A 27,190-nucleotide genomic window follows, 5' to 3' on the forward strand; every position below is an offset into this window, starting at 1 on the left:
TAGGCTGGGATGTGAATGGTCCAAGAGATAAACTGGGGTGAGAATGGTCCGAGGGGTAAACTGGAGTAAGAATGGCCCGAAGGATAAACTGGGGTGTGAATGGTCTGACGAATAGACTGGGGTGTGGATGGTCTGACGGATAGACTGGGGTGTGAATGGTCTGACGGATAGACTGGGGTGTGAATGGTCTGACGGATAGGCTGGGGTGTGAATGGTCCAAGAGATAAACTGGGATGTGAATGGTCTCATGGATAGACTGAGGTGTGGATGCTCTGACGGATAGGATGGGATGTGAATGGTCCATCTTTCAGTCTACGGTCACTGCTCAGAAGCATAAAGCTCCCTCCTTGTGTCATCACCTGGTGTATATATGTATACAGCATATCAATAAGCTCAATTTGGATTTGGATGCATCTGTGCTCAGACCACATAAGCGTCAGGTATTTGTTCTGCTCCAATGTCCGACGCCGGCCTACTGTGTCTACAGATAGACCTGAGATTTTATGATGTGTCTGTTCACATTTTTACAGGGCAGCTCAATAGCATCTGTAATATAATGAAATCAAACAACCTCTATTGGCGAATAGCTTTGCCTCGAGATTATAGGAGTTCCTGCTTTGGACAACCCATAATGGTAAGTTAATTTCAGGGATCCCTGTTGTTGGCAAACCCTGCGATCAGCTGTGAGCTGTAAGGGTGGTACCAGACAAGAAGTGTTGAATTTCCCTGCAGCACCACCACAGGAGAAATGAGGCATTACACTGTTTCCATTGTAATCAATGTGCCGTTCATGTAATTCATGGATGAGTTAAGTCCTCCAGAAGGGAATACGCTCTTTGTAGGTGCTCCGGCTTATTAATGATGGTGCTGAATGGGGGACCCCCAGTCTATTAACTCATGATTCCCTGACAGAGTATTTATTAATAGATTATATGAACCAGGCCCAATATTCTGAGATCTGAGAATTTTTGCTTTCTTACCTAAAATAATTGTAATTTTTTTTCTGTAATTACAAACTTGTTACTTTACTTCTTCAGTAAGTGATGAAAGCGGCTGTAACTTCTCTCGGCTTACTGAAGTTTCCTGTTCAATGCTGTCAATAAAACAGATTGTGCATGTCAGGCCTAGAAACCCTGGCAGCCGCACATTTCCGGAAGAGCCTACTCTAACCCTCAGCCTCCGCTCAGACTTCATTATCAGCACCCTAGCAGATGCTTTGCCAGGATACTGTGGTAAAACTGTACACATATGGGCGACAATTTGGGGTTTTCTTCAGTGTCAACCTGGAAGACAAATGGGGCTGGAAAGAACGTAGCATGTCATGAATTCTCGTTATTTATTTCTTCTGTGAATGGAGAAGTTATTGCACCCTGCATAGAGATGGGACTGGAGTTTCAAAAGAAATAACTTATTTTTGTAGACCTGGTGGCGGCCCCCAAGACCAATGACTGACCCGAGCCAACGCCAGCTCCATTTGCCAGGACTACATCGCCCTCTGCAGAGGAACGCGTGATGCTGCAGCAAAATGCAAGCAAAAAGTAATTAAGTATCATCCGTTCTCTGCATTGCAATTGCTCACTCCCTGTTATCAGCCACTTCAGGCTGGGGAGAGGCTCAATGTAGTGCTCATCAATGACATGAGTAAGAGGAGTGACCCTTTATGCTGTGTCCGGCCCTACCCCAAAGGAATACCCCAAAGGAATACAAGTGATTTTGCCCTGTTGTTGGGCCTATTCTTAAAAAACCAACTGTCCTTTCCATTACAGGTCCTCTTTACCTGGCGAAATGTTCTGCAGGGGAAAAATGCCCAGTCCTTTATCTGCAGACTCCCTCCTTCCATGTCATGGTGGTCTGCTACAATAAGGGCGCCTGCACCATTGAAGGAGTACATACAGCTGCTATAGCGCCCCTGTAAAGAAGGGTGCTCACGTCAGGTTGGTCTTGTCCCCATTTTAGTGAACCAACATGTAGGTGCAGTCTCCAATTTTAGCCAAGAATTGTAAATGTAATTAAATATGGGGGCCCCGATGGTACGGCGTGTGCTGGTGTCAGGCAGCTCCTGAGAGAGGCTTCATTTTTGTCCTGGTATAGCTTTCCCCTGCATGTCAAATGGTTATTGGGCTGTAGGTGAATGGTGGGGGGAGTTGTCTTCTTTGATGACGTTGTGGACAAGCCGTAGATGATACAAATCCATCACAAAGTTGATACAATTTTATCGGGATCCCGTTCTTTGCAGTGTTCTCCGTTTTTCGAAGCCATTGTTCTAATTACATCTGTCATTTTCTAGTTCTTTCTGTTTAATCCCGTGCTGCAGATCAAGGTGGAATTTAGAAGATTGAAAGGGAGTCGATAAAGTGGCTCACCCCCCTATAGCTATGGATAGGTGCTTGAACCTAAAATTGAATCACCCTTTTCAATACAAAAACACTAAACAAATTTGAATGGATAGGTAAGCACTCAACCACCATGGAGCAGGCACAATATTTAATATAAGATATAGGTACAATAAAATGAAATAATATACAATATTTATTTATATTTTAGTAATTTTAGAGTGTACTTTAGTTCATTTTATTGTACCTATATCTTATATTAAATATTGTGCCTGCTCCATGGTGGTTGAGTGCTTACCTATCCATTCAAATTTGTTTGGAATTTAGAAGATGTAGGCGATAAATAAATGACAGGGGTTGGAAGCCATTTTTTTGGGTTTTGTGGCTACCTATAGACCTGTTAGCTCCACCCTCTTTGCGAGTCCTTCCTGCTTGTCAATCCCTGTAGTATACCTCTAAGGTGAGCGAGAGGGTGAAGCAAGTTTTGATTCTTGTACTTTTACACTTTGTCCAGTAGATGGCACCAGACAGCCACTGTGATGCCCCAGCCCAGGCTTCCTGTCACTGTATATCAGGGATCAGCCACCTTCGGCACTCCAGCTGCTGTAAAATAACTACAGTTCCCAGCATGCTCCATTCAATTCTATGGGATTTCAGAGAAGAGCAGAGTAAGTATGCATGCTGGGAGTTGTAGTTTTACAACAGCTGGAGTATAGGAGGTTGCCCACCCCTGCTGTATATAATGCAGACTAATGTGATCCTCCATGTTTCCTCTATCATAGACTGTTCTTTATATAACACCTTCATGTTTAGAATTGACGCTACACAAATATCTAGAAAAGAGAATTAACAACCAGCACCCAGACAATATATTCCGGAGTGTAATATAAAGGGCGCCGGACTTAAAATTGCCAGTGATGCAGTCATATCTCCGCAGAGGCACTGTGTCCCTGGGTGGTCACCCAGCAGAAGCACCTCTGGTTGCCAGGCAACTGCATTAACATATTTAGGTAAGCTCAAATTCTGGCATCATGACCAGGAGTGTACACGGGCATCATTGGGCCCCTTAGCAAAACATAATATTGACATAATATTGACTTAAGTTTGCATCACATAATCCCCGGCAACATAAAATGCAAAGCATGACTCCCTAGATTTCTCTAGAGAAATTTTATTTTTTTAAATTATTAAAAAGGAATATGTTGCACTAGAATGATCATGGAACAACGTGAGGATCACCCACTAACAGATCACCAAATTTGAAAAGAGTTCTAATAATAATAAATAAATAACAGTGGGGCACTCTCTAAAGCAATGGGAACAGTGGATATTGGCATATAAGAATTTTTATTGATATATCTAAAAATGCGTGGTTCACCGTTAATATTCGATTAATTCACAGTGTTAGTTACATATATATAGCAGCATGGATGATAAAATGCATGCTAAAACAACATTGTGAATAAATATAAGGATAAAACAAATAGCAATCCAACAGTAAAAGTCAATCAATAAAATCGATAGAAACTTCGCCTCCAAAAATATCAACAATTTCTTTAAAAGCTCTGGATATCCACAAATGTTAATAACACTCCAGTCTCGATTATTAAAACTCCGATCTCAGGTCTCGATTAATAGTAGCTATACACAGAGTGGCGTCCCGCTCCTTAGCCTGAGACAGCGGCATCCCGCTCCTTAGCCTGAGACAGCGGCGTCCCGCTCCTTAGCCTGAGACAGCGGCGTCCCGCTCCTTAGTCTGAGACAGCGGCGTCCCGCTGTAATTTTCGAAAAGCGATCGCTTAATTTTCATAGAAAGTTCGATCTTACCCGAAAGGGTTTTCGACAAAAATCTCCTACCCTCATCTCGATGCACCTGCTGGATGTATCGGTGCTTCGGTCCCGAGGGCTGTTTGTTCTTCGAAAGAATCCCACGCCACCGCCGGAAGTCCACGTAGTCTCGCTGAAGGTAAGTTTCCCTTGTCCAGCAAAGACCTCCTGCAGCGGGCGTTCTCAGGATCGTTACAGCATTAAATTGTTCACCGATCGAAAGTCTCAATCTATATTCCAAACTTGGGGGTCCATTTACCAAACGCGTTTCGGGGTTAGAGCGATTGACCCCTTCATCAGTGGCTAGTGTCCCCCTATTATGGCCCCTCCTTTATAGGGCTGCTGATTATTGGAAAAACCTGGTCATGGATCGTCCGAATTTTGGATCATCCGACTTTTAAATATTCTGTGGAAAATCTAACCAGAGCAAATGGTTGTTATGTTAGGTTGCATATGTCCGATCATACGTCAGGGAACATCGAAAAATATTCTATGAGCATAAAATTGTCAGTTTAGACTCAAAATTACCCAAATCCAGTGCTTAGCAGTCTCTGAAATTAAAATCCTTCCATACATTTGTTGTTATATCAATCCCAAATCCCATGGTCTAAAAAACGCACCGTCGACATTGCGGTTCCAATGCGGTTTCGGTGCGTTTTTCATAAAATTCTCTAAAACTCAATTAAAAACGTTAAGAATGATAAAAGTGAACATTAAAATTGGAGATTATAATATGATACTCAATTAAATTACATGCATTATCTAAAATTATTATAAATACATGATTCAGCAGTCAGCATATGATATGGCCTTCCCCAAAAATTCTTCTATACTCTACTCCCCAATCAACAACATCCCAGGTATAGGAGAATTTTTGGGGAAGGCCATATCATATGCTGACTGCTGAATCATGTATTTATAATAATTTTAGATAATGCATGTAATTTAATCGAGTATCATATTATAATCTCCAATTTTAATGTTCACTTTTATCATTCTTAACGTTTTTAATTGAGTTTTAGAGAATTTTATGAAAAACGCACCGAAACCGCATTGGAACCGCAATGTCGACGGTGCGTTTTTTAGACCATGGGGGAGCTCAGTGCATAGGAATATACACTCACCTAAAGAATTATTAGGAAAACCTGTTCTATTTCTCATTAATGCAATTCTCTAGTCAACCAATCACATGGCAGTTGCTTCAATGCATTTAGGTGATTTAAGCAATTTTGAGCGTGGCATGGTTGTTGGTGCCAGACGGGCAGGTCTGAGTATTTCACAATCTGCTCAGTTACTGGGATTTTCACGCACAACCATTTCTAGGGTTTACAAAGAATGGTGTGAAAAGGGAAAAACATCCAGTATGCGGCCGTCCTGTGGGCGAAAATGCCTTGTGGATGCTAGAGGTCAGAGGAGAATAGACCGACTGATTCAAGCTGATAGAAGAGCAACGTTGGCTGAAATAACCACTCGTTACAACCGAGGTCTGCAGCAAAGCATTTGTGAAGCCACAACACGCACAACCTTGAGGCGGATGGACTACAACAGCAGAAGACCCCACCGGGTACCACTCATCTCCACTACAAGTAGGAAAAAGAGGCTACAATTTGCACGAGCTCACCAAAATTGGACTGTTGAAGACTGGAAAAATGTTGCCTTGTCTGATGAGTCTAGATTTCTGTTGAGACATTCAAATGGTAGAGTCCGAATTTGGCGTAAACAGAATGAGAACATGTATCCATCCTCTGATGGCTACTTCCAGCAGGATAATGCACCATGTCACAAAGCTCCAATCATTTCACATTGGTTTCCTGAACATGACGATGAGGTCACTGTACTAAAATGGCCCCCACAGTCACCAGATCTCAACCCAATAGAGCATCTTTGGGATGTGGTGGAACGGGAGCTTCGTGCCCTGGATGTGCATCCCTCAAATCTCCATCAACTGCAAGATGCTATCCTATCAATATGGGCCAACATTTCTAAAGAATGCTATCAGCACCTTGTGGAATCAATGCCACGTAGAATTAAGGCAGTTCTGAAGGCAAAAGGGGGTCCAACACCGTATTAGTATGGGGGCACTAATAATTCTTTAGGTGAGTGTATACAGGCACCACTAAATTAAATGGAAGCTGTAAATAATCTCTTTATGCCAAACTCCCCCTAGTGGTGACTGCTAGAAATGCAGTGGATCTATGTCGGGAACAGGAGAAGCCCATAGGTAGGTACACCACTGGTCATGATTATATTGTGCTATATAAATTTCCAGCAGAGGCTTTGATTTACATCTATAGTTGAATTTGGATTTGTCTTGTACATATGCAGGGGTGTAGCTGTTGGGGGTGCGCAGGTAACATTCACACCCCGGCCCTGGTGCCTGAGGGGGTCTGTTGTTCCTCTTCCACACCAGTATTATAAATGGCACGTGGTAGCTGCAGGGCCCTATTACAGCTTTTGCATTAGGGCCCAGGACTGGACTACTGGAATATTACTATATCCTATCCCAATGTCAGACTCAATACGAGCAGCTCAACTTCTTATTATGTTTTCAGTACCAAAAATGTCTTAGAAGAGACGTCCAGCTGGACGTCGTCTTCTGATATGGACGAGCTCCCAGACCCTCACTGATGACACGAGACATGTCAGGAGATTATGGTGGACTCCCCCTTTAAATGCTATCAGAGCCCCATTCAGACTGTCCTTTATTACTGAAGTGACATCTTGGCTGAAGGTTGCACAGATATGTCGGAAGACATGAGTCGCGCCCCCTTCCCCCTTGAATAGTTCAAAGTCCAGCTGATAGCTTTGTCCTTCAGTGCAGATTTTAGGAAGAGCGTCGCTCCTCGATTAGGACAAGTCTTTGAAGCGCACGTGCTTCTCCTCCGTTCAGGCATCTTGTGAACTTCGCCTTTCATCTGACGGGAGCTTCCTCAGAACTGACGAGCCTTTCCTCCTCTTCTCTCCGTCGTCTCTGCTTTAATTTAGTTTGTATTTGTTTCATGTTTAGCAGGGGCATAAGAGGGCGCCGACAGGTGCGAGGGGGCCGACCGACAGACCTGGGAGCTCTGATGCCATATTGTGCCAGCTTCAAGGGTCTGAAATCACCAGCAATTATTTCACAAGCTCTTCGCTGGGGGTATGTAGACTTTTGCAATAATTTCTATTGCTCCAATGAATGCTTTGCAAATAGTCTTAATAAAAATATCCTACTGTTATGTGTATACAGCTCTTAAGCAGATCTACGTGTCCCCATGGAAACAGACTACAAACAAACCCACTGTAGTCTGATCCTATGGACACGTGTTTCTCCACTACCTCTGCCCCATCTTCTTTATTAACCTGCAGACATGGAGGGGCAGGTACAAGAGTGTCAACAGGTAGGCTGAAATCTATCTATCTACCTATCTAATCTATTGCAAGGCAAAAGTCTGGAAACACCCTTTTAACTGGCGTAATATGTAGAAAATTGAAATCCAATGTGTGAAAGTATTATTTGAGAGGGAGGCGGCATTATTTGAGCTGCTCACAGGCCATGTGACTGATGAACGTGACATCAATTAGCCTAGGCAAAGCCTTGAGAAGGCTGCGGCACTACTGCGAGCGCCGGTGCTTTCTGATTGGCGGGGGTCCTGGGTGTGGGACCCCCAGCGATCAGATACTGATAACCTATCTAGAGGATAGATCATCAGTATAAAAGTCTCAGGAAAACCCTTTAACCCCTTTAGTCACCACCAATACGCCGTGCTCCTGTTCTAGCAGCCCGAACCAGCAGGACGGCCAATCTGGGCTGCTTAACCCGCTGTAGGTAAAGTGGTGACAGAGGGAGCAGACTCCCTCTGTCTCCCATCGGCACCCCGAGAATGCGATCGCAGGGTGCCGATGTGTATAAAGGCTGGCTGGGGTCTGGTATAGGCCCCAAGCCAGCCTTGGGTGTTTTCTGTTCTTCTCTGGCGCAGCCTGCTGGTCAATGTCAGTAAAGCAGTGACATTAAAATGCAATGTACTATATGTATGGTGCATTGTATTTTAAAAGCAATCAAAATATTGTCTGTTATAGTCCCCTTGTGGGACTATCAAGTGGTAAAAAAGTTTTAAAAAAAACACATTTACTAAATAAATAAAAATTCCAGTAAAAAAAATTAGTAGAAATACGTTTTTCAATGAAAAAATTGCAAGCAAAAATCTCCCCCATATGTTTGGTATCGCCGCATCCGTAACGACCCGAACTACATAAATATCAAGAAAATTATCCCCTAAGCCGTAAGAAATTTTTTTACAGAATTGCTAATTTATTCTTAGTTGCCATCGAAAAAAAACGCAATAGCAAACGATAAAACAGCGTAATTTATTCCAAAATGATACCAATGAAAACTACACGTTGTCCTGCAAAAATCAAGCCCCCACACAACTCCGCGGAAAGAAAAATAAAGTTACGGGTCTTGGTAAGCGGCAATGCAAAATGATTTTCTTCTTTTTTTTAAAAAAGGGATTTTATTGCACAAAATAAAATGTAAAAAAAATATATATATGTATTTGGTATCGCTGTAATCATACTGGTTTTTCCCATCTCCCTCCCAGAAAGAGTTAATAAAAGTTATTCAGAAAGTTATGTGTACCCCAAAATGACACCATTAAAAACTACAACTTGTACCATAAAATAAAAACAAGCCCTCATGCAGCTACAAAGACTGAAAAATAAAAAAGTTATAGCTCTTGGAAGGTGACGATGAAAAATGGAAGAAAACGCTCGGTCAGTAAGTCCCAAAACAGGCCGGTCACTAAGGAGTTAAACGTTTCATTCAGTCTTTGTGAACGCACTGGAGAAGCGCAGGACTGTAGGATTTCGCCATTTCATTGCATATGGCTCCCCTGAAATGGCAAATTCTTACCTTTATTTTGGGTAGGTTAGGAGATGTATGTGAGATAAAAGCAATGTAAGTAAAGATACGTACGGTCCTGTAATTATGCGTTTATATTTCAAGCATAATTATTAGCAAAAAAAAAAAAATTAATAAGCTACAGGCCAATGGGAGTCAGGTGAAGCTTTTGCTAGAGTGGTGCCACCTACTGGCTGGAAGCAGTATTGCAGTTCAGCTCTCCCACCTTCACACGTACATTACGTACATAATCAGCAATAACAAAGAGAAACCATACAAACTTCTAAAACGTAGGGATTGTCCAAAGCAGAGAACCCCAGTAAATTGTATATTTTCTTTACTAGGGGATGTTTTCTGCTGGTTCTGTCCCGTAGAGGCTATGGACATCTTTGATATGGAAAACCAATGTTTTTTTTTTACATATGTTAGATTGGTTACCTTGAGTAAAAGACTGCAGTCTTCTTCATTGCTTCATTCATTTTCAGACCCCATTTTCAGTTTACCACCCGGTCAGATTTTCCTTACCTGGACCTGTCCCTTCCAGTGCGCTGCCGCCCCGTGCAAACTGCTGCCTCTCTTCCTTCTGGGTGCCATGCTACTCACAGTTCCGGTGACTCCTCTTCCTCCCGCAGCGCTGGTTCTGGCGTCGGCATCCTCTGTAGGCCATGGCCTGCGTGTCTACTTCTAAGGCCTCCAGGCCTGCTATAGAGATAGGGCTTGGTTGGGGAAGGATCCTTCCCGAGATAATCACTGGGCATCCGTAGGTATTTAAGGTGCTCTCTCCAGCAGGAGGGTGCCTGAGCTTTAGGTTTTCTAGTCTCTACTAACAAGCAAAGGTTCCTTTACTGTCTGACAACCCATGTACCATACTCCAGCCTGACTGCCGACTATGACTACTAGCCACTTGCCTTGACCTTAGCTTGTTTCTCGGACTGCCCTACTGCTGCCTGCCCTGACCTTGGACCTGTCTCCGGATTTATCTCAAAAGGTAGCGACCTGGTAGCTCCTCCTCCCCAGCAAAGTTCAGATCCTTGTATAGGGGTTAAAGGGTGAACATTGGAGGACTGCCAGGATAACGCCCTTAGAGATAGCCCTCAGCCAAACCAGTTAGTTGGTATAGTCCACACACACTGCCCATAACACAGGATGTGAGATCTGTGTTTCCATGATGTTGCTGTCTTCACTAGCTTTCATGTATCAGCACAGTTTTATTCCTAAAGTAACTTCTCCTTCTACAGACCTTAAGGGATTTCTTCTCAAGTCACTGATGCTAAGGAGTGTGTGATTTCCCTTTACTTCCTTGCAGAGTTTGCAGTAGGTACACTGCCTTCTTTCACATCTACACATGAGTCTCCTCCTGCAAACTGCCTTGTGTGTTCCTTCTTCCCTATTTACAGCCTGCCATCCTTGGATACTTACCTCTCCTCTCTCCACACTCTGGTCTTCCATATAATACACCTTCCACCTCCCTGCAGCCCTCCCTAATGCACTAATGGATTTAGATTCAGCAGCATCAGCAGCTAGGTGAAGGACTTACACACACTCCGCAGCGGGAAAAACGCAAGAAATTCTGAACGAAAAGCATTAAAGTTGTGCATTTAGGAAGCAAATGAGTTTAACATCTGAGATGACTCCACATAAGGTGACCGTGGTGGCAACTGTCAGTGTGCTAACACTATAGAATATGGAAAAGGTGATCTTTATGAAGTCAAGACTCTGATGGTGCTGATGTGAGGGGTGTAGCATCATTCACAGCCGTCACGTTGGGAGTGCTGCTCCTGTGGAATTAGGGAAGGATTAAGTGTCCTGATGTATCCCAGGTTTTTCCTGACTCAGTGAAGTCGATTGTCAAGGCCAGTTGTCCTGATGGTGGGTCAACCATAATTGTATGCCTTACAGCATCTCTATTACTAGTCAATGTCAACAACACATGGAAAGTAATAGAGAATTTTCATTAGTTGTGAAATGGTTGAAATCTCTGTAATTAAAGGAGATTTCCCCACCTTAGAAAGCGATGGCATATCGCGGGGATCCTGAGAATGAAGGGGTGCAGCGCTGGTGTAGTAGTGCTTGTCTAACTTGCATGCATTGCAAGTCAATGGCTCGCAGCCTCCAGAAAACACAGGCAATCTTCTTGCTCTACGCTCTTACAGGTATAAACAATTTGTATCACACTGTGTCGCCCCATAACAGTTTGTGTTGTTATAACCAGTGGATGGCGGTGGAAATAATGACAATACCTGGGATATTCCCTTCACCTGGGAATCCACCCTTCCCAGTCAAGTCTTCGCAGGCAAGAGCACTCACAATAATAATAATCAGACGGAGGCCATTCACCTAGACACAACCAAGGCTGCTCTTCAATGGGCTGCAAGATGCTAATCTTAGTTTCAAGTGTTCTTTATTTGAGACTTTTCCAGTCCCTCCTCTCCCCTCATGCAAGCTGCCCCCCCTTAGCCCCCAGCCCTCTCCGCTCTGGTACATGCCTCACACACACACTATCTTCATTTGCTTTGAAGCTCTTTCAGAGGATTTCCCAGCCTGTGAAGGGTTGTGTACAGAGGGACATTGCCCAACCTGTAAAAAAGTGAAGAGAGATTACACAGGTTATTTTTTTTTTCCAGTCCGTGCATGCAAGATACCAGCTGAGGGAATAGGAAAAAGTTCCAGAGAAGTGGAAATGAGACTTTTTTCACACCAGAAGATGCTATGGATTGTAGTCCTATTACTGCTGTCAGATTTAGAGGCAGCTGACAACCGTGACTGCAGTGACGGGCAAGATGACCCAACCTGCTTCGAGCATCTTGTCGCCATGCCACCTGTAGACGCCAACTGCAATGGACCTCATGGATGCCGGCTGCATTTTCTTCTTCCGGATGAGCAACCCACTCCTGAAGAACTTAAGGAGGTCCACCAAGAAGGAAACCAAGAGTTCAAACAAACCCTCAAACAGTCTGTAGCTGAAGGCAATGCCAAACCTCAAAATCCGAAACCCAAGAGCGTGGGTGAGAGGTTGACTTTGTTGGAATCAAATCTCCAGTCGATGACGTCTCTATTCCACAAGTTACAGGAGGACAGCAAGATGAATCTCAGCAAGATGGAAGAGCGACTCAACTCGCTGGTGGTGCTTCTCCTGGGGATCTTGTCTGGATGTGAACTGCCCTGCAATGAGTCTGTCCAAAAACTCTCTGCATTAGGTGAGTCCTTGGAAATTGGTGTAAATTTTTGGCATGTGTTGGTGTCCATGACATTAAAGGATAGTAAAATTACATACAACTGAGAATGAATCCTCAAAATTATGTTCAGGCACTGATCTCATAGTAGTGGGGTGGTAGCAATGGGACCTTCAGAGCGCTAACCACCTGAAGATGCATAGAATTGTAGGTGTGATAATGCGGGTGAATATAAAATAGTTGTCTTATTTGGTTAATTGGAGGAACCCAAGACTAAATCTGGGTCTTCTCTACTGGGTTGTCGTCCACTGATCAGGGTATCTTCACCTCTCCATACGTGGTGAGATGTCTGGTCCACAACTTAATCTCAGACATCCTAGTGCCTTGAATTTCCAACACTAGACAAGGGAATCTCCATAACCACAAGAACATCTTCCCACCTTCTGAGTGATATCAGACACTTCTGATTATTGTCGTATGCACTCAGAAGCCGTCCGTGCATACTCAGGAAAGGTCATCAATATCCAATCGGCTGTGTTGACCGATCAAATGTTTGAAGAGGTCATGGTCTCTGCTGCCTCCACCTCAGCCTGTGATGTCACGTCCATTGGTCTCATGTCCTTTGGGTAACTCCGTCCCATTCAAGTGAACGGGATTGAGCTGCAATACCAGGCACAGCCACTATATAATGCACGGCGCTGTGTTTGGTATACTTGGTGTACAGCTAATCATCAATGAGGTGAAGAGTCAGACTCTCACCGATCTTGGGGTCGGTCACTAATATTTTACTCTCAAAGCACCCCATTAAATGCACCTGTGTAGCTTAGACCTAATAGTAGCCATTCTTCTCTTTGCTTCTTCATTGGCCAGAGCCTAGATCGGCCACCAAGAGCGTCACTCATTCTGGAGGACCCAACACTTCTGTGCATTACATGGCCCATTGATTTCAATGGGAACTGTGTAATGCTTTAGTTCTCCTGTGGTGGCGCTGCTGGGAAATTAAACACTTTTGGCCAGGTTCCGACTACAAATTACAACTGATTGCTGGGGGTCTCAGCAGAAGGAGTAACTGTAATGAGTGTAATGTTCGAAGTGGACCATCCCTTTAAGTAGATTTATGTCATAAAGTGAAACTCTGCCTTAGGGTCCATTCACACGTCCGTTATTTCTTTCCTGATCTGTTCCGTTTTTTGCTGAACAGATCTGGACCAGATCTGGACCCATTCATTTTCAATGGGTCCTGGAAAAAAACGGACAGCTCAATGTCTGATTTTTTTCAGGACCCATTGAAAATGAATGGGTCCAGATCTGGTCCAGATCTGTTCAGCAAAAAACGGAACAGATCAGGAAAGAAACAACGGACGTGTGAATGGACCCTTAGGCCAATGTACAGATTATATATCATTGTATACGAGCATACAGTTATATAGTTTTCTAGACTATTGGACTTCACCAATATCAGGTTTTTAAGACGTTCCACAGTGTAAAACCAATGGGCTCCCTGCAGCGGACGGCAATAGACTCCATTGTGTACAGTAGCGGCTTAGGACTGCGGAAACGGATGACTTCGTGCACAGTATAGATGGGTCATTTTCAAGGAAATACACCCGTCTGTCACCCTTCCTTTATGTACATTAGCAGTAATTTTTATTTAATGAGTTAACCCCTTCCTGTGTGATCGTCTCCATCTTAAGTCGTACTGAATCGTTTTATTGTTGGAAGCGACGGTTACCTCGAATCCCCTCGGAGTGGTCTTAGGAGTTTCTATGACATCAGCCGCTGTGAACTTTGAGTTCTGAACCCCCTTTCAATGGCAGGATTTAGTGTTAAAGAGTTTAGAAAGAGAACGGGGCCAAAAGAGGAAGTCAGGACTGGAAAGTTCTGCGTCATCAAGGCAATTGTTTAGGCAGCAGTTCAAATAAGTTATTGAAGCAGTGATGTGTGCGTCATCATGAGAGAAGATGGAAAGTGGAGGACCGAGTGGCGCACTCGCCATGCTCTAGGGGTCCTCCCCTGTACTTCTTTGGTTCCCGACATAAAACCATGCCATTTTCCTGCATCCACTGCTACGGAGAGCTCAGTGAAAAGATGTTTTACGGCTTACATTGAGTTTAGTGGTAACTGTTTAAATTATGTGACCATTGGGACCCCCACCAATCTAGAATAGGGGTGCTATGTACCCGTTGTGAATAGTGTTCCGGTTGAGCATGTTTCATACATCTGTATAGGCTGGCAGAGAGAATGAATGGAGCAGCGTATATACTTGACCGCCACTTGATTCATTCAGGAAACTAAGGACACCCTCCTTGTGATTAGAGGGGGTTCCAGCAATCGGACCCCCACTGATCAGACACTTGTACTGTGGAAAGGGGATAAGTTTATATCTTGGGAAACCTTAAAGTTTGGGATTGCTCTTCTCACCTTCAACCTGTTGCATGCCACCAGTGCTAAAGGTTGAGCTCCAGAAATAAACTATCTAACCCCAGACGGTGCTGGACCACCTTGCAAGGAGTTGAAAAGTCTGTGTTTTTAAAGGGGTTATCCACTCTGGACAATCCTTTTTATTAGGGCATGTGCTGGCAAATGCGCGGGCACCGACCGTGTGGCTGCTGACTGGGGACCCATTCACTTTAATGGGGCCTGCGATCTGCATCTGGCGGTTCGCACCGCAAAAATACTTTTTTTGCGGTGCGAGGCATAGACAGAAAACCCATGGAAGCACTTTCTAGTGCTTCTGTAGGCTTCCGATCGGTGCCTCTGTTCCACACCACACCGTATATCTTCCCGGATTGTGGACCCATTCAAGTGTGGACCCGCTGCTTGCAGGCCACAATACAGGCACAGACGGGCAGCGGCTGTGTGCATGAGCCCTTGGAAGGATCCCCTGATGAGAAGATCACAGGGCGTCTTTCTGTTGGGATCCCAAACAATCAGCGAAGAACCATCAAGTGTTTCATTCTCCTGCAGTGCCACCACAGGTGAACGGAAGTATTGCACAGCTCCTGCTGAACTCAATGAGCTGTCTGGTCGATGCATAGAAGTGCCTGGTCCTCCAGAGTCGGAGGCGCTCTTTGTAGTCACTGGCTAATAGAGGAGGTCGTGAACTGATTCCCTTATAGGATATCTGAAAAGGGGTTTTCTAAACCCGACAACATTTCAGGGAGAATTTCCTAATAATTTTTGATGGAAAACCTGATTACTTGAAAATATGGTTTCAGAATTGGTTACATTTTTACATTATTTTTGGGACTGATATGACCTAGCGATCGGTCACGCTACAGTCGTGTCATCATGTGGCCATGGGGAGTTCAGAGCTTTATCCCCTAATCATCTCCATTCTGCACTGAGTGACTGTGCTCTTCTATGCACACTACTGTCATGACACCAGATTTGCCCCAAAACACTAGATTTATAGATTTTGATGCTCCTTGCACACACCAAGATGTTACCAGTGGATGAAGGAATCCTCCAGATTTTTCAGTTTTTCGGAATATGATGCATTTTTCCCTCTGCGGCATTATGGCATAATCCCACCAGGGGGAACCTTCCCTGTGATCTCCATAAATCTGGATTTGGAGTTTCGCAGACACAGGATATGCAAGATGGATGGACTCTGGCGTTACACAAGCTTGTTCGGTGCTCCGCCATTCTGTTTAATACACGGTCGTGCACATCTGCCGTGATACCTTCACCTACATTTATCATCTTCGAGGTGAAACAGAGGTGACCTGCGAATTGTGGGTTAACGTAAATGTGTTTCTGGTTATCAGAGGTGGACTAACCTGCCGAGACTATGCTATGAGAACCCCCCTCAGGAGGCACATAGTCCCTGGGGGCTGTCGCCCTGGCCGGATGCTGGCTGCCATTGTTTAGTAAGTAGGAAGTATCTGTCACTTCTTCTATGTCTCCAACCATTCAATATACACAGAAGTGGACGTTTAAAATAATGGTTTCATGGAAGAAGATAGGCTTACTACTTTTCTGTTTTCATGCCTGATCCCCATCCTGATCGTACCATCCACTCTGCCGAAGAGCTGCCCAGCTGAGTCGGATTTCCGCCAGTCCGCCATCATAAAGCTCAGTTTGCCGTTCTTTTGTCCTGTGCTTCCAGGATAACCCCTTCAACTTGTAAGGAGGACCACAGTGATCATCAGGGGTCCTAGATCAGGTCAGACCCTCACCTGTCAATATTATAGTCCTGGAAAAAACATTCGGCTGGTCACACACATTGGGGCAAATTTACTAATCCTATAGATAACATAGCCAGGCTGTCCAGACCAGATGGCAGTATTTTACAGGGCAGTTCTGGCGCCTATTAGGCCGCACCTTTTCCCGTGAAGCAGTAAACTTTGGAGAAAGTCTAGTTAACACCAAATTGCACCACTTTTTAGACAGAATCTAGGCGTAGAGACATTAGTAAATCTGCCCGTTTTTTCCTGTATTACCGTTTTTCACAGTTATCTTTTAGCAATTTTTTATGTAGGGACGTTACGCTAAAGTCTATGGTGCATTATGGAAAACACTATGGACAGATCATTTCCTGATGTTTTTTTGTGTTGCATTTGGGTGTTTGCAGTTTTTCCAAAAGCAGTATGCTGTAAGTATGCCATTTGTTTTCTGACCTTTTTTCTATAGTCTTCTCTGTGAAAGTTGAAAACAGCAAAGAAATTTCTAAAGTACGCATAAAGCAAACCTTAAAGGGGTTGTTAAGGGTGTGCTTTTTTTTTTTTAAAGGGGTTATCTCACCTGGAACATTGGTGGCATATCACTAGGATATGCCACCAATGCCAGAGGTGGGACCAGCACCTATCTGACATTGGTGGCATATCATAGAGAGAGACAGCCCCTTTAAATACCCCTCCCTGCCAGACCTGTGAAGGGAATCGTACTTACTTCCTTGCTGCTTGGTTCCAGCTCCTTGGGTCCACAGCTTTCTGTCTTGCACCTCGGTTCCTGCATGTAAACTTAAAAGGGTTTTCAGAGTTTTTTATACTGATGACCTATCGTCTGGATAGGTCATCAGTATCTGATCGGTGGGGGTCCGACACCGTGAGCTCCGCTGCCTTTTGTATAGCAGCCGTGCTTGGTATTGCGATCAGCCCTATTCACTCGAATGGGGCTGAGCTGCTCCTAGGCCGCATGACACATGAACCTAGGAAATGCTGGGAGAAGGCCGCTGCCTCAAATAGCTGATCGGCGGGGATCCCCGGTGTCGGACCCCTCCTATTAGATACTATCTAATAGAGAGAATAGGTCATCCGTATAGAGAGGATAGGTCATCCGTATAGAGAGGATAGGTCATCCGTATAAAAATCTTGGAAAACCCCTTTTAAGAATGGATGGGGTGACATGCGCCAATGTCTGGCCACAGCGGTGATGTAATACTGGCCAACTGCTTTGAAGTGACAACCCATTTAATGAGGCACAAATGTGCTCAGAGAAGTTGTCACTTCCCTTCCCCCAGAGAAAATGAAATCTGTGATCCGTCCGGATGGGAGGGAAATTTAGAATGATCAGAGATACAACTAAACCCCTCGGTCCTTAGAGAAAAGTCACTGGTCCCTCTCCTCACAGGTGCCATTTATAATACCGGTGTGTTATTTGGCAGAGGGGTCTTTGGGGGCCCTCATGTACCAGGTCCTGTACAATCTCCTTGAGAAGGTTTAGTGCCGGACTGATCTTCATTGCAGACTGTTCTGTACAATGTAACAATAGTTGTAAACATTGTATCATTCTCATCAAGTTCTCTAAATCTCCGCTTGGATCACCTGTCTCTATAATGGTATAGATCAGGGGTCTCCAAACTTTTCAACAGGAGGGCCACATTGAAGATTTTACAAGTATTCGGGGGCCGGAAAAAAAAATCAGTTATGTATTAAATTAAATGTATATATTTTACATGGATCGTTTTTGTAATCAGCATGATATGACTGAGAACAAAAGAGAAAAAACTTTAGCAAAACAACGCAAAGACACCCGTGTCCCTATCAGCGGTGTCCCCATCAGCACAAAAATGTCCCCATCAGCACAAAAATGTCCCCATCAGCACAGCAATGTCCCCATCAGCACAGCAATGTCCCCATCAGCACAGCAATGTCCCCATCAGCACAGCAATGTCCCCATCAGCACAGCAATGTCCCCATCAGCACAGCAATGTCAGCATCAGCACAGCAATGTCAGCATCAGCACAGCAATGTCAGCATCAGCACAACAATGTCCCCATCAGCACAGCAATGTCCCCATCAGCACAGCAATGTCCCCATCAGCACAGCAATGTCCCCATCAGCACAGCAATGTCAGCATCAGCACAGCAATGTCCCCATCAGCACAGCAATGTCCCCATCAGCACAGCAATGTCCCCATCAGCACAGCAATGTCCCCATCAGCACAGCAATGTCAGCATCAGCACAGCAATGTCAGCATCAGCACAACAATGTCCCCATCAGCACAGCAATGTCCCCATCAGCACAGCAATGTCCCCATCAGCACAGCAATGTCCCCATCAGCACAGCAATGTCCCCATCAGCACAGCAATGTCAGCATCAGCACAACAATGTCCCCATCAGCACAGCAATGTCCCCATCAGCACAGCAATGTCCCCATCAGCACAGCAATGTCCCCATCAGCACAGCAATGTCAGCATCAGCACAACAATGTCCCCATCAGCACAGCAATGTCAGCATCAGCACAGCAATGTCAGCATCAGCACAACAATGTCCCCATCAGCACAGCAATGTCCCCATCAGCACAGCAATGTCCCCATCAGCACAGCAATGTCAGCATCAGCACAGCAATGTCAGCATCAGCACAGCAATGTCCCCATCAGCACAGCAATGTCAGCATCAGCACAACAATGTCCCCATCAGCACAGCAATGTCCCCATCAGCACAGCAATGTCCCCATCAGCACAGCAATGTCCCCATCAGCACAGCAATGTCAGCATCAGCACAGCAATGTCCCCATCAGCACAGCAATGTCCCCATCAGCACAGCAATGTCCCCATCAGCACAGCAATGTCAGCATCAGCACAGCAATGTCAGCATCAGCACAACAATGTCCCCATCAGCACAGCAATGTCCCCATCAGCACAGCAATGTCCCCATCAGCACAGCAATGTCCCCATCAGCACAGCAATGTCCCCATCAGCACAGCAATGTCAGCATCAGCACAACAATGTCCCCATCAGCACAGCAATGTCCCCATCAGCACAGCAATGTCCCCATCAGCACAGCAATGTCCCCATCAGCACAGCAATGTCAGCATCAGCACAACAATGTCCCCATCAGCACAGCAATGTCAGCATCAGCACAGCAATGTCAGCATCAGCACAACAATGTCCCCATCAGCACAGCAATGTCCCCATCAGCACAGCAATGTCCCCATCAGCACAGCAATGTCAGCATCAGCACAGCAATGTCAGCATCAGCACAGCAATGTCCCCATCAGCACAGCAATGTCAGCATCAGCACAACAATGTCCCCATCAGCACAGCAATGTCCCCATCAGCACAGCAATGTCAGCATCAGCACAGCAATGTCAGCATCAGCACAGCAATGTCCCCATCAGCCGTGTCACCCTTAAGCACAGCAATGTCCCCATCAACGATGTCCCCATCAGAACAGCAATGTCCCCATCAGCGGAGTCCCCATTAGCAGCTGATAGGGGCCACCACTGATGGGGACACTGCTGTTGGGGACGCGGCTGATGGGGACACCATTGATGGGGACACCCGTGTCCCTATCAGCGGTGTCCCCATCAGAACAGCAATGGCCAAATCAGAACAGCAATGTCCCCATCAGAAAAGCAATATTCCCATAAAAAAAAAAATATTCCCATCAAAAAAACAATATTCCCATCAGAAAAACAATATTCCCATCATGGGGACACCCACTGATGGGGACGCTGCTGTTGGGGACATTGCTGTGCTGATGGGGACACCACTGATGGGGACGCTGCTGTTGGGGACATTGCTGTGCTGATGGGGACACCACTGATGGGGACACCATTGATGGGGACACCCGTGTCCCTATCAGCGTTGTCCCCATCAGCACAGCAATGTCCCCATCAGCTGTGTCCCCATCAGCACAGCAATGTCCCCATCAGCGGTGTCCCCATCAGCACAGCAATGTTCCCATCAGAACAGCAATGTCAGCATCAGCACAGCAATGTCCCCATTAATGATGTCCCCATCAGAACAGCAATGTCCCCATCAGCGGAGTCCCCATTAGCAGCTGATGGGGACACCACTGATGGGGACACTGCCTTTGGGGACGCGGTTGATGGGGACACCCGTGTCCCTATCAGTGGTGTCCCCATCAGAACAGCAATGTCCCCATCAGAATGGGGACGCTGATGGGGACATTGCTGTACTGATGGGGACACCATTGATGGGGACACCTTTGTCCCCATCAGCAGTGTGCCAATCAGCGGTGTCCTCAGCAATGTCCCCATCAGCACAGCAATGTTCACATCAGCAGTTTCCACATTAGCAGCGTCCCCATCATTGCTGATGGGGACGCCGCTGTGCTGATGTGGAAACCGATGATGGGTCACCGCTGATGGGGATACCCATGTCCCCATCAGCGGTGTCCCCAGCAATGTCCCATCAGAACAGCAATGTCCCCATCAGCAGTGTCCACCGCAACATCCCCATCAGCACAGCAATGTCCCTGTCAGCGGTGTCCCCAGCAGCATGTGTCCCCATCACCGCTGATGGGGACACCTCTGATGGGGACATTGCTGTGCTGATGGGGACATCGATTATGGGGTTACCGCTGATGGGGACATTGCTATCTTGATGGGGACACCATTGATGTGGACACCCATGTCCCCATCAGCAGTGTGCCAAACAGCGGTGTCCCCAGCAATGTCCCCATCAGAACAGAATTGTCCCCATCAGCAGTGTGCCCATCATCGCTGATGGGGACACCTCTGATGGGGACATTGCTGTGCTGATGGGGACACCATTGATGGGGACACCCGTGTCCTCATCAACGGTGTCCCCATCAGAACAGCAATGTCCCCATCAGCACAGCAAAGTCCCCATCAGCAGTGTCCCCAGCAGCACAGCAATATCCCCATCAGTATGTGTCCTCAGCAGCTTGTGTCCCCATCAGCGCAGCACAGCAATGTCAGCGTTCCCCATTGTGTCCCCATCAGCGTTGTGCAACACTTGCCTCCGCTGTAGCCGGCTTCTGCTCCTCTTCTTTTTTTTTCTCTTCTTGGACTCCTGAGTCCCGACTCCCGCCCGCTGCTACACACGTGGATTTGTTATTTCAAACAGCGGGCGGGAAGAGGGGAGGTGCCGCACCTGTGACGTCACTGGTTGCCGGGACATCGGCGGTCCCAGCAGCCAATCAAAAAGCACAGCGTGACAGCATGGGCGGTTGTGCGGCTTTCGTTCCTGCAACCTGTCAGCTGCGGGCGGGCGCGGAATCGAACACACAACACAAGCGTGACAGCATGGGCGGTTGTGCGGATTTGGTTCCTGCAACCTGCCAGCTGCGGGCGGGCCGGATCGAACGCACAAGCGGGCCGGTTGTGGCCCGCGGGCCGGGGTTTGGAGACCCCTGGTATAGATGATTGAGAGTCTCTACAATAGGTTAGTTCCAGGTTCACGCTCCCAGGGTTTTCACTGTCCACCCCAGGCCTCGTCCGCAGTTTGGAGGTGGAAGCCTTTCATGTCTTCACTCTAATGATTTCTCAGTATAATTAATGACTCTTCCAGGATCTCACAGAAGCCGCTCGCTTTGTCTTTTCAAAGGCATCAGAGTCCATTGTGCTGCCTCTATGTATGTATAGTGCTGGTAATTGGCTGCTCTTGATGTTGGGAACGAGCAGAGCATAACGCCGCTATTGCTGAACTACACTTCCCATAATGCATCCGGTTATCAGTAGTGAATACAATGAAGCAATGATCGGGCTGAACGTTGGGTGATCTGCTCTCAACAAAGTTACTACATAATAAAGCCCTTTTATGCTTTGTATAAGGCTACATGCACACGACCGTATGTATTTTGCGGTCCGCAAAAAAAAAAACGGATGATGTTCCGTATGGCATCCGTTTTTTTGCGGATCCATTGTAATGATGCCTATCCTTGTCCGCAAACTAGAAAAAAATAGGACATGCGCAATTTTTTTTGAGAGGCAACGGAACGGACATACTGATGCGGACGGCACACGTTTTTTTAAATGAATGGGTCCAAATCCTATCCGCAAAAAAAACGCAACGGACACGGAAACAAACATTGTTTGTCTGCATGTAGCCTAAGTGTTGGGTGACTAGTAGTGCGGTGTCTGCCAGTTAACATGGGAGTCATCACCCAGCTCGCCCAGGCTCCTGCTACATTCTGCTAAGTACAGGGGGAGATCCCTTACCCCGGAGGGTTAGTGCCGACTGTAAACCTGTTATCGGGTGATTGTTTTATTGTGATGATGTTATATAGCACAAGTTATAGCAGAGGATTAAATAAACCGACGGTAATCCTCATGTAAACTCACCGTGTCGGGATGATAATGATCTGTCTATCCAGTGTAGGACCGACGTGCCCTGAGCCCACCGGTAACATTCATTCTGGGGCCCCACTGTAACACTACTGTACATGCAAATAGACAGCGGCAAGGCTCTACAAGATGACGGGGCCCCTGCAGCGACTTCGAGAACAGGGGATCCTGGGGAAAGAGGATACTGGCCTCTGTGCCTACAAGTCGTCTCAGCCTGTGATGTGTCAGTAATAATAATCTACATAATCTACCAGCTTTTTATATGAACATAGGTTGGTTGAGATGCTGTGTGTCTATAGGTAGTGCAGGCTACTGTGCAATGTGCAGCTGCTGGGGGACAATGAGCCTACCGGGGGGTCTATCTATCATGCATATATCGCATATCTATCTATCTCTTTATCTTATGTCTATCTAATATAGTCCATCATATACTGTATATCTCCAAAGCTTCTATTTATCGTCTATCTATCTCATATCTGTCTCTCTTTATCTTATGTCCACCTATCTCATATCTATCTATATATCTTATGTCTATCATCTATATAATCAAATACGATATATCTCCTATTTATCTATCATCTATTAATCTCTTCATCTTATGTCTAGTCTTTTTATCATATACTGTATATCTCCTGTGTTTCTATCTTCCTATCTCTCATCTACCCATTCATCTCTCTATCACATACTGTATATATCTCCTATGTTTCTATCTATCAATCTATTTCATATCTATCTATCTTATCTATCTAAAAAGCAAAAGACGAGGCAACACCAGGTACGGTGAATGGGTGTAGGACCTGTTTATTCTCCAAAATAGCCGCCTCACCTTTTTCTTTTTGGATTTAACATTGGACCATTGCCTATATTCCCAGAGGGATTGCACCCGACCATCGCAACCTGACTGTGCTGTGCTTTCTTTTGCATTGAATTATCCATCTATCTGTGGTTTTTATCTATCTAGTCTTTCTATCATATTCTGTATATCTCCTATGTTTCTATTTCACCTATCCATCCATTCAATGGATTGAAACAAGAACGTGTAGAAAGAGGAGAATAGTGGGGACTATGTGGAGGTTACTGAGGTGGAAGGAGAGAAATATAAACAAAGGGGAAATTAGCATTGTGCGGCTCATCAGTGTTGTCTCATCTTTGATGCTCCGACGAGCCCCTCTGATCGCTGACGTCCTCCAAAGTTGGAAGAGTTTTGACACCAGCTTTCTGATGTGACCGTCCCGGCTCCCAGCGCCTCCACTAAACAAAGACAAGAGCCTTCCCTGCTCCCAACACAATCCCCACTCTGTCTTTAGCTTGGTGCTGTGCATTTGCCAGTTCAGTATTAAGAGGGCAGATGTATAGGGAAAATCTGAGTCATTCTATCCATGTACAACATGGCTGCTTCAGAGCATTCCTCAAGAACTTGCAGAATAAAGCTAAACTAATTGAAGACTTTTAGAAGAAGGCCACAGGGGGTTGTTAGGCACCGTCCGTGATATCTCCTAAACCAGTGTTTTCTGGACCACAGAACAGTGACAGAATTAAATCCTAGAGATTTGTGGATTTCTTTGAGAATTCCTAAATGTCCTTAATCCCCTACCACTTGTGTGTACAGCTCCAATGCAAACTAATGTCGTCATGGTTACAGACTACAAACAAACCCTGTGTAGTCTGATCCTGTAGTCACACTAACTTTATAGGTCTGTACAGGAGCTGTATACACAAAACGGTATTAGATTTGTAATCAAGACTATTCAGAAGGTTGCTCCATTTCTGAAAAGTGGAGATATTCTTTAAATGTACAGACAGTATCGTGGAATAAGGCATTTCTATGTTGTGGTTGCTTATACCGTGTCCTTTGTTTTTGCTTTTACTCAAAAAGTCTTTGTTGTAGAAAGTCGACGACTCCGGACCCTCGAGACAAAGGAGGAAATGCCGCATATGATGAAGAGTGTTGGAAACACGGTATCTGCAGGTGAGTGAATAAGCACACACATGTAAGATACTACCCCAGTGATTGATGTATCTACATTACTAATGTACAGTTTCATTGTCAGAAAAGGGACAAATGGGACATCTTAGCATCTAATGTCCATTTTCGAGTACCATTATGTTTTTTTTTTCCTGAACAGGTCGAAAATGATCCGCTGATTAAAGCTGAGCTGCAAATCCTATGCTCATACAATTAAAGATAAAATCTTGCCTGCAGCCACCACTAGGAGGAGCTCAGGAGATTACTGCATACTGGTTATACATTGAACTCAATAATAACACAGTATGCACAGAGCTCCCCCTAGTGGTGGCCACAAGCAAAATAAGAGCAGGAGATTTGGAGCCCTGTGCAAGAAAAACAAAGCTCCAACTGCTATAAAGTGATATCATGAAATTAATCAATACAGTTGGTTAGACCTAAAACATGATGTTAAAAGGTGGACACTTTTTTTTTTCGAGCTGAATTTATATAAGAATTGAGTTGCTGATCAGTTTATAAATTAGCTCATAAAATATATCTTTATTTCTCCCGTCATTCTCATCGTTAGTCGAATCATCAGAAAAACCCCAGAGACTGTTTCCCCGAGACTGTGCCGATATCTACAAACAGGGAATCCGAGATAATGGAATCTACACCATTCAGCCCATTTCAACGAGACAGCCCTTTGAGGTACAGAGGTCCTTTTCCTCTTCTATATACTTGATGGTGGTTACTCGATCCAGGAACTCTCCATGCAGATCTCTAATACAGGTGTTAGCTTGGGTATTCTTAGTTATGCTGTCGAAAAGACCTTGCAGATCCCATATTATGTGTGTTGGTGGAAGGTCCAGTTCTGTTGAGTTGGTTGCAGCTTGAACCACCAGTTATGATCCTGACTCTGGTGCCAAGTTCCAGAGAGATGGATTTAAAGGGGTTATTTGGCTGGTAATTTTTTACTTTTTTAAAAAAAGGGTCACAATGGCAAAAAAACTAAAAACAAAAGAAATGATACACATCTCACCTACTTCCCGCCAATCCGGTTGGAATGCTTCCCGGGTTCCCAGTAGTCCCGACTGCGCTGAGTAGTGATTTCTGTATATCAAAAGGGACCAGGAATAGAGACCGGTGGGGACCTGTGAGATGAGTATCACTTTTTTGGTACTGTAATGTGGTTCTGATCTTGGCTCTGATGTCCCAGGAACCATCAAGGCTTGTGTCAACAGCTTTCCCGGGAGCCACAAGTGTCTGGTTGGTGAATACTGCCTTAGATGTTCTGATATGTCAGCGTAGTCTTTTCATTTATGCCCGATACAAAGATAAATCCTACTGACCTCGGGGTCAATGTTCTCCAAGGTGAGGGTCCAATAAATCCTCTTGAGATTCAGCAGATCCACCATCAAATTGTGGGAATTGTCTGCAGTCCTTGTTAAAATTAACCAGTCTGACTATTTTGGTAAAACCTCTTTCAGGCTTACTGTGACATGGTCACCGATGGAGGAGGATGGACGGTTTTCCAGAGGCGACAGGACGGCGCAGTAGACTTCAACCGCACGTGGCAAGATTACAAACAGGGTTTTGGCATCCTACATGCGGAGCACTGGTTGGGTAACGAAAACTTGCACAGTCTCACCAGGCTAGGACAGCACACCTTACGTATTGAACTTGAAGACTGGTACGGTGTCAAACGCCACGCCGTCTACAAGAAGTTCAAGGTTGCTAGTGAACAAAACAAGTACAGGCTAACGGCCAGGGAATACCAGGGCAATGCCGGCAATGCCCTGAGTTACAGCCGAAACTACAATCATGACCACAAATATTTCACAACCCACGACAGTGACAATGACAACTATCTATCCGGCAACTGTGGCACGTATTATGGCTCTGGCTGGTGGTTTGACACCTGCTTGGCAGCCAATCTGAATGGAAAGTATCACAAAGGGCGATATAGCGGGGTGACGAATGGCATTTACTGGGGCACCTGGTACATTCTGACGGACAAGAGGACCAACCAGAAATATTCCTTCAAGAAAGTTGAGATGAAAACACGAATATTCAACTCCTAAAAGACTTCCTTGTGAAAAGACTTAACATGTCTTCTTCTCCTGAGGGCTGTGGTGACTTCAAGGTATCCCAGCAAGAAATGCAAAATTTTGGGAGAGACTGGTTTTACCACATTTTTCATATTTCCACCATTTTATCAGCATAGGACTTCACATGTATAAAATGTTTTTTTTTTTTTCATGGATGTTGAATGGTAGATCAATAAATTATTAATGTTTACAGAGGAACAGATGAAGAGAAGAGGAAATCCTGATGGCTGCTGATATAGAGTGAAAGTCCACCCTTGAACATCACTTTTTTCCCTTAAGGGGTTGAAAACTCAGTGCTGATTTCTTAATATATCCTCATCGTGGTCCGAGCTAAATTTTTCTGATACAAAGCTCCATATCCCCTGTATAGATATAGATGATAAAATTCTGTCTGCCTGCAGCCACCACTAGGGGGAGCTCAC

General features: G+C 45.2%; 1 protein-coding gene across 1 annotated transcript; it reads left to right on the forward strand.

Annotated features, from left to right (window-relative positions):
* Positions 1-11,740: 11,740 nt before the first annotated feature.
* On the forward strand, positions 11,741-26,981 carry LOC120979126 (fibrinogen-like protein 1). Its single transcript, XM_040407672.1, has 4 exons — positions 11,741-12,233; positions 24,601-24,681; positions 25,247-25,368; positions 26,148-26,981. The coding sequence occupies exons 1-4, from the start codon at positions 11,741-11,743 to the stop codon at positions 26,739-26,741; spliced, it is 1,290 nt and encodes a 429-aa protein (XP_040263606.1). The 3' UTR covers positions 26,742-26,981.
* Positions 26,982-27,190: the final 209 nt, after the last annotated feature.

The sequence above is a fragment of the Bufo bufo genome, chromosome 9, assembly GCF_905171765.1.
Source record: "Bufo bufo chromosome 9, aBufBuf1.1, whole genome shotgun sequence".
In the NCBI taxonomy this organism is placed as follows: Eukaryota; Metazoa; Chordata; class Amphibia; order Anura; family Bufonidae; genus Bufo; species Bufo bufo.

What these genes read in the sequence shown, in the direction of transcription:
- LOC120979126 (XM_040407672.1), top strand. Translation starts at nt 11,741, where the DNA reads ATGCTATGGATTGTAGTCCTATTACTGCTGTCAGATTTAGAGGCAGCT. An exon ending in TGGAAACACGGTATCTGCAG is followed by an intron (nt 24,682 to 25,246) that starts GTGAGTGAATAA and finishes TCTCATCGTTAG; the next exon opens with TCGAATCATCAGAAAAACCC. An exon ending in CAACGAGACAGCCCTTTGAG is followed by an intron (nt 25,369 to 26,147) that starts GTACAGAGGTCC and finishes AACCTCTTTCAG; the next exon opens with GCTTACTGTGACATGGTCAC.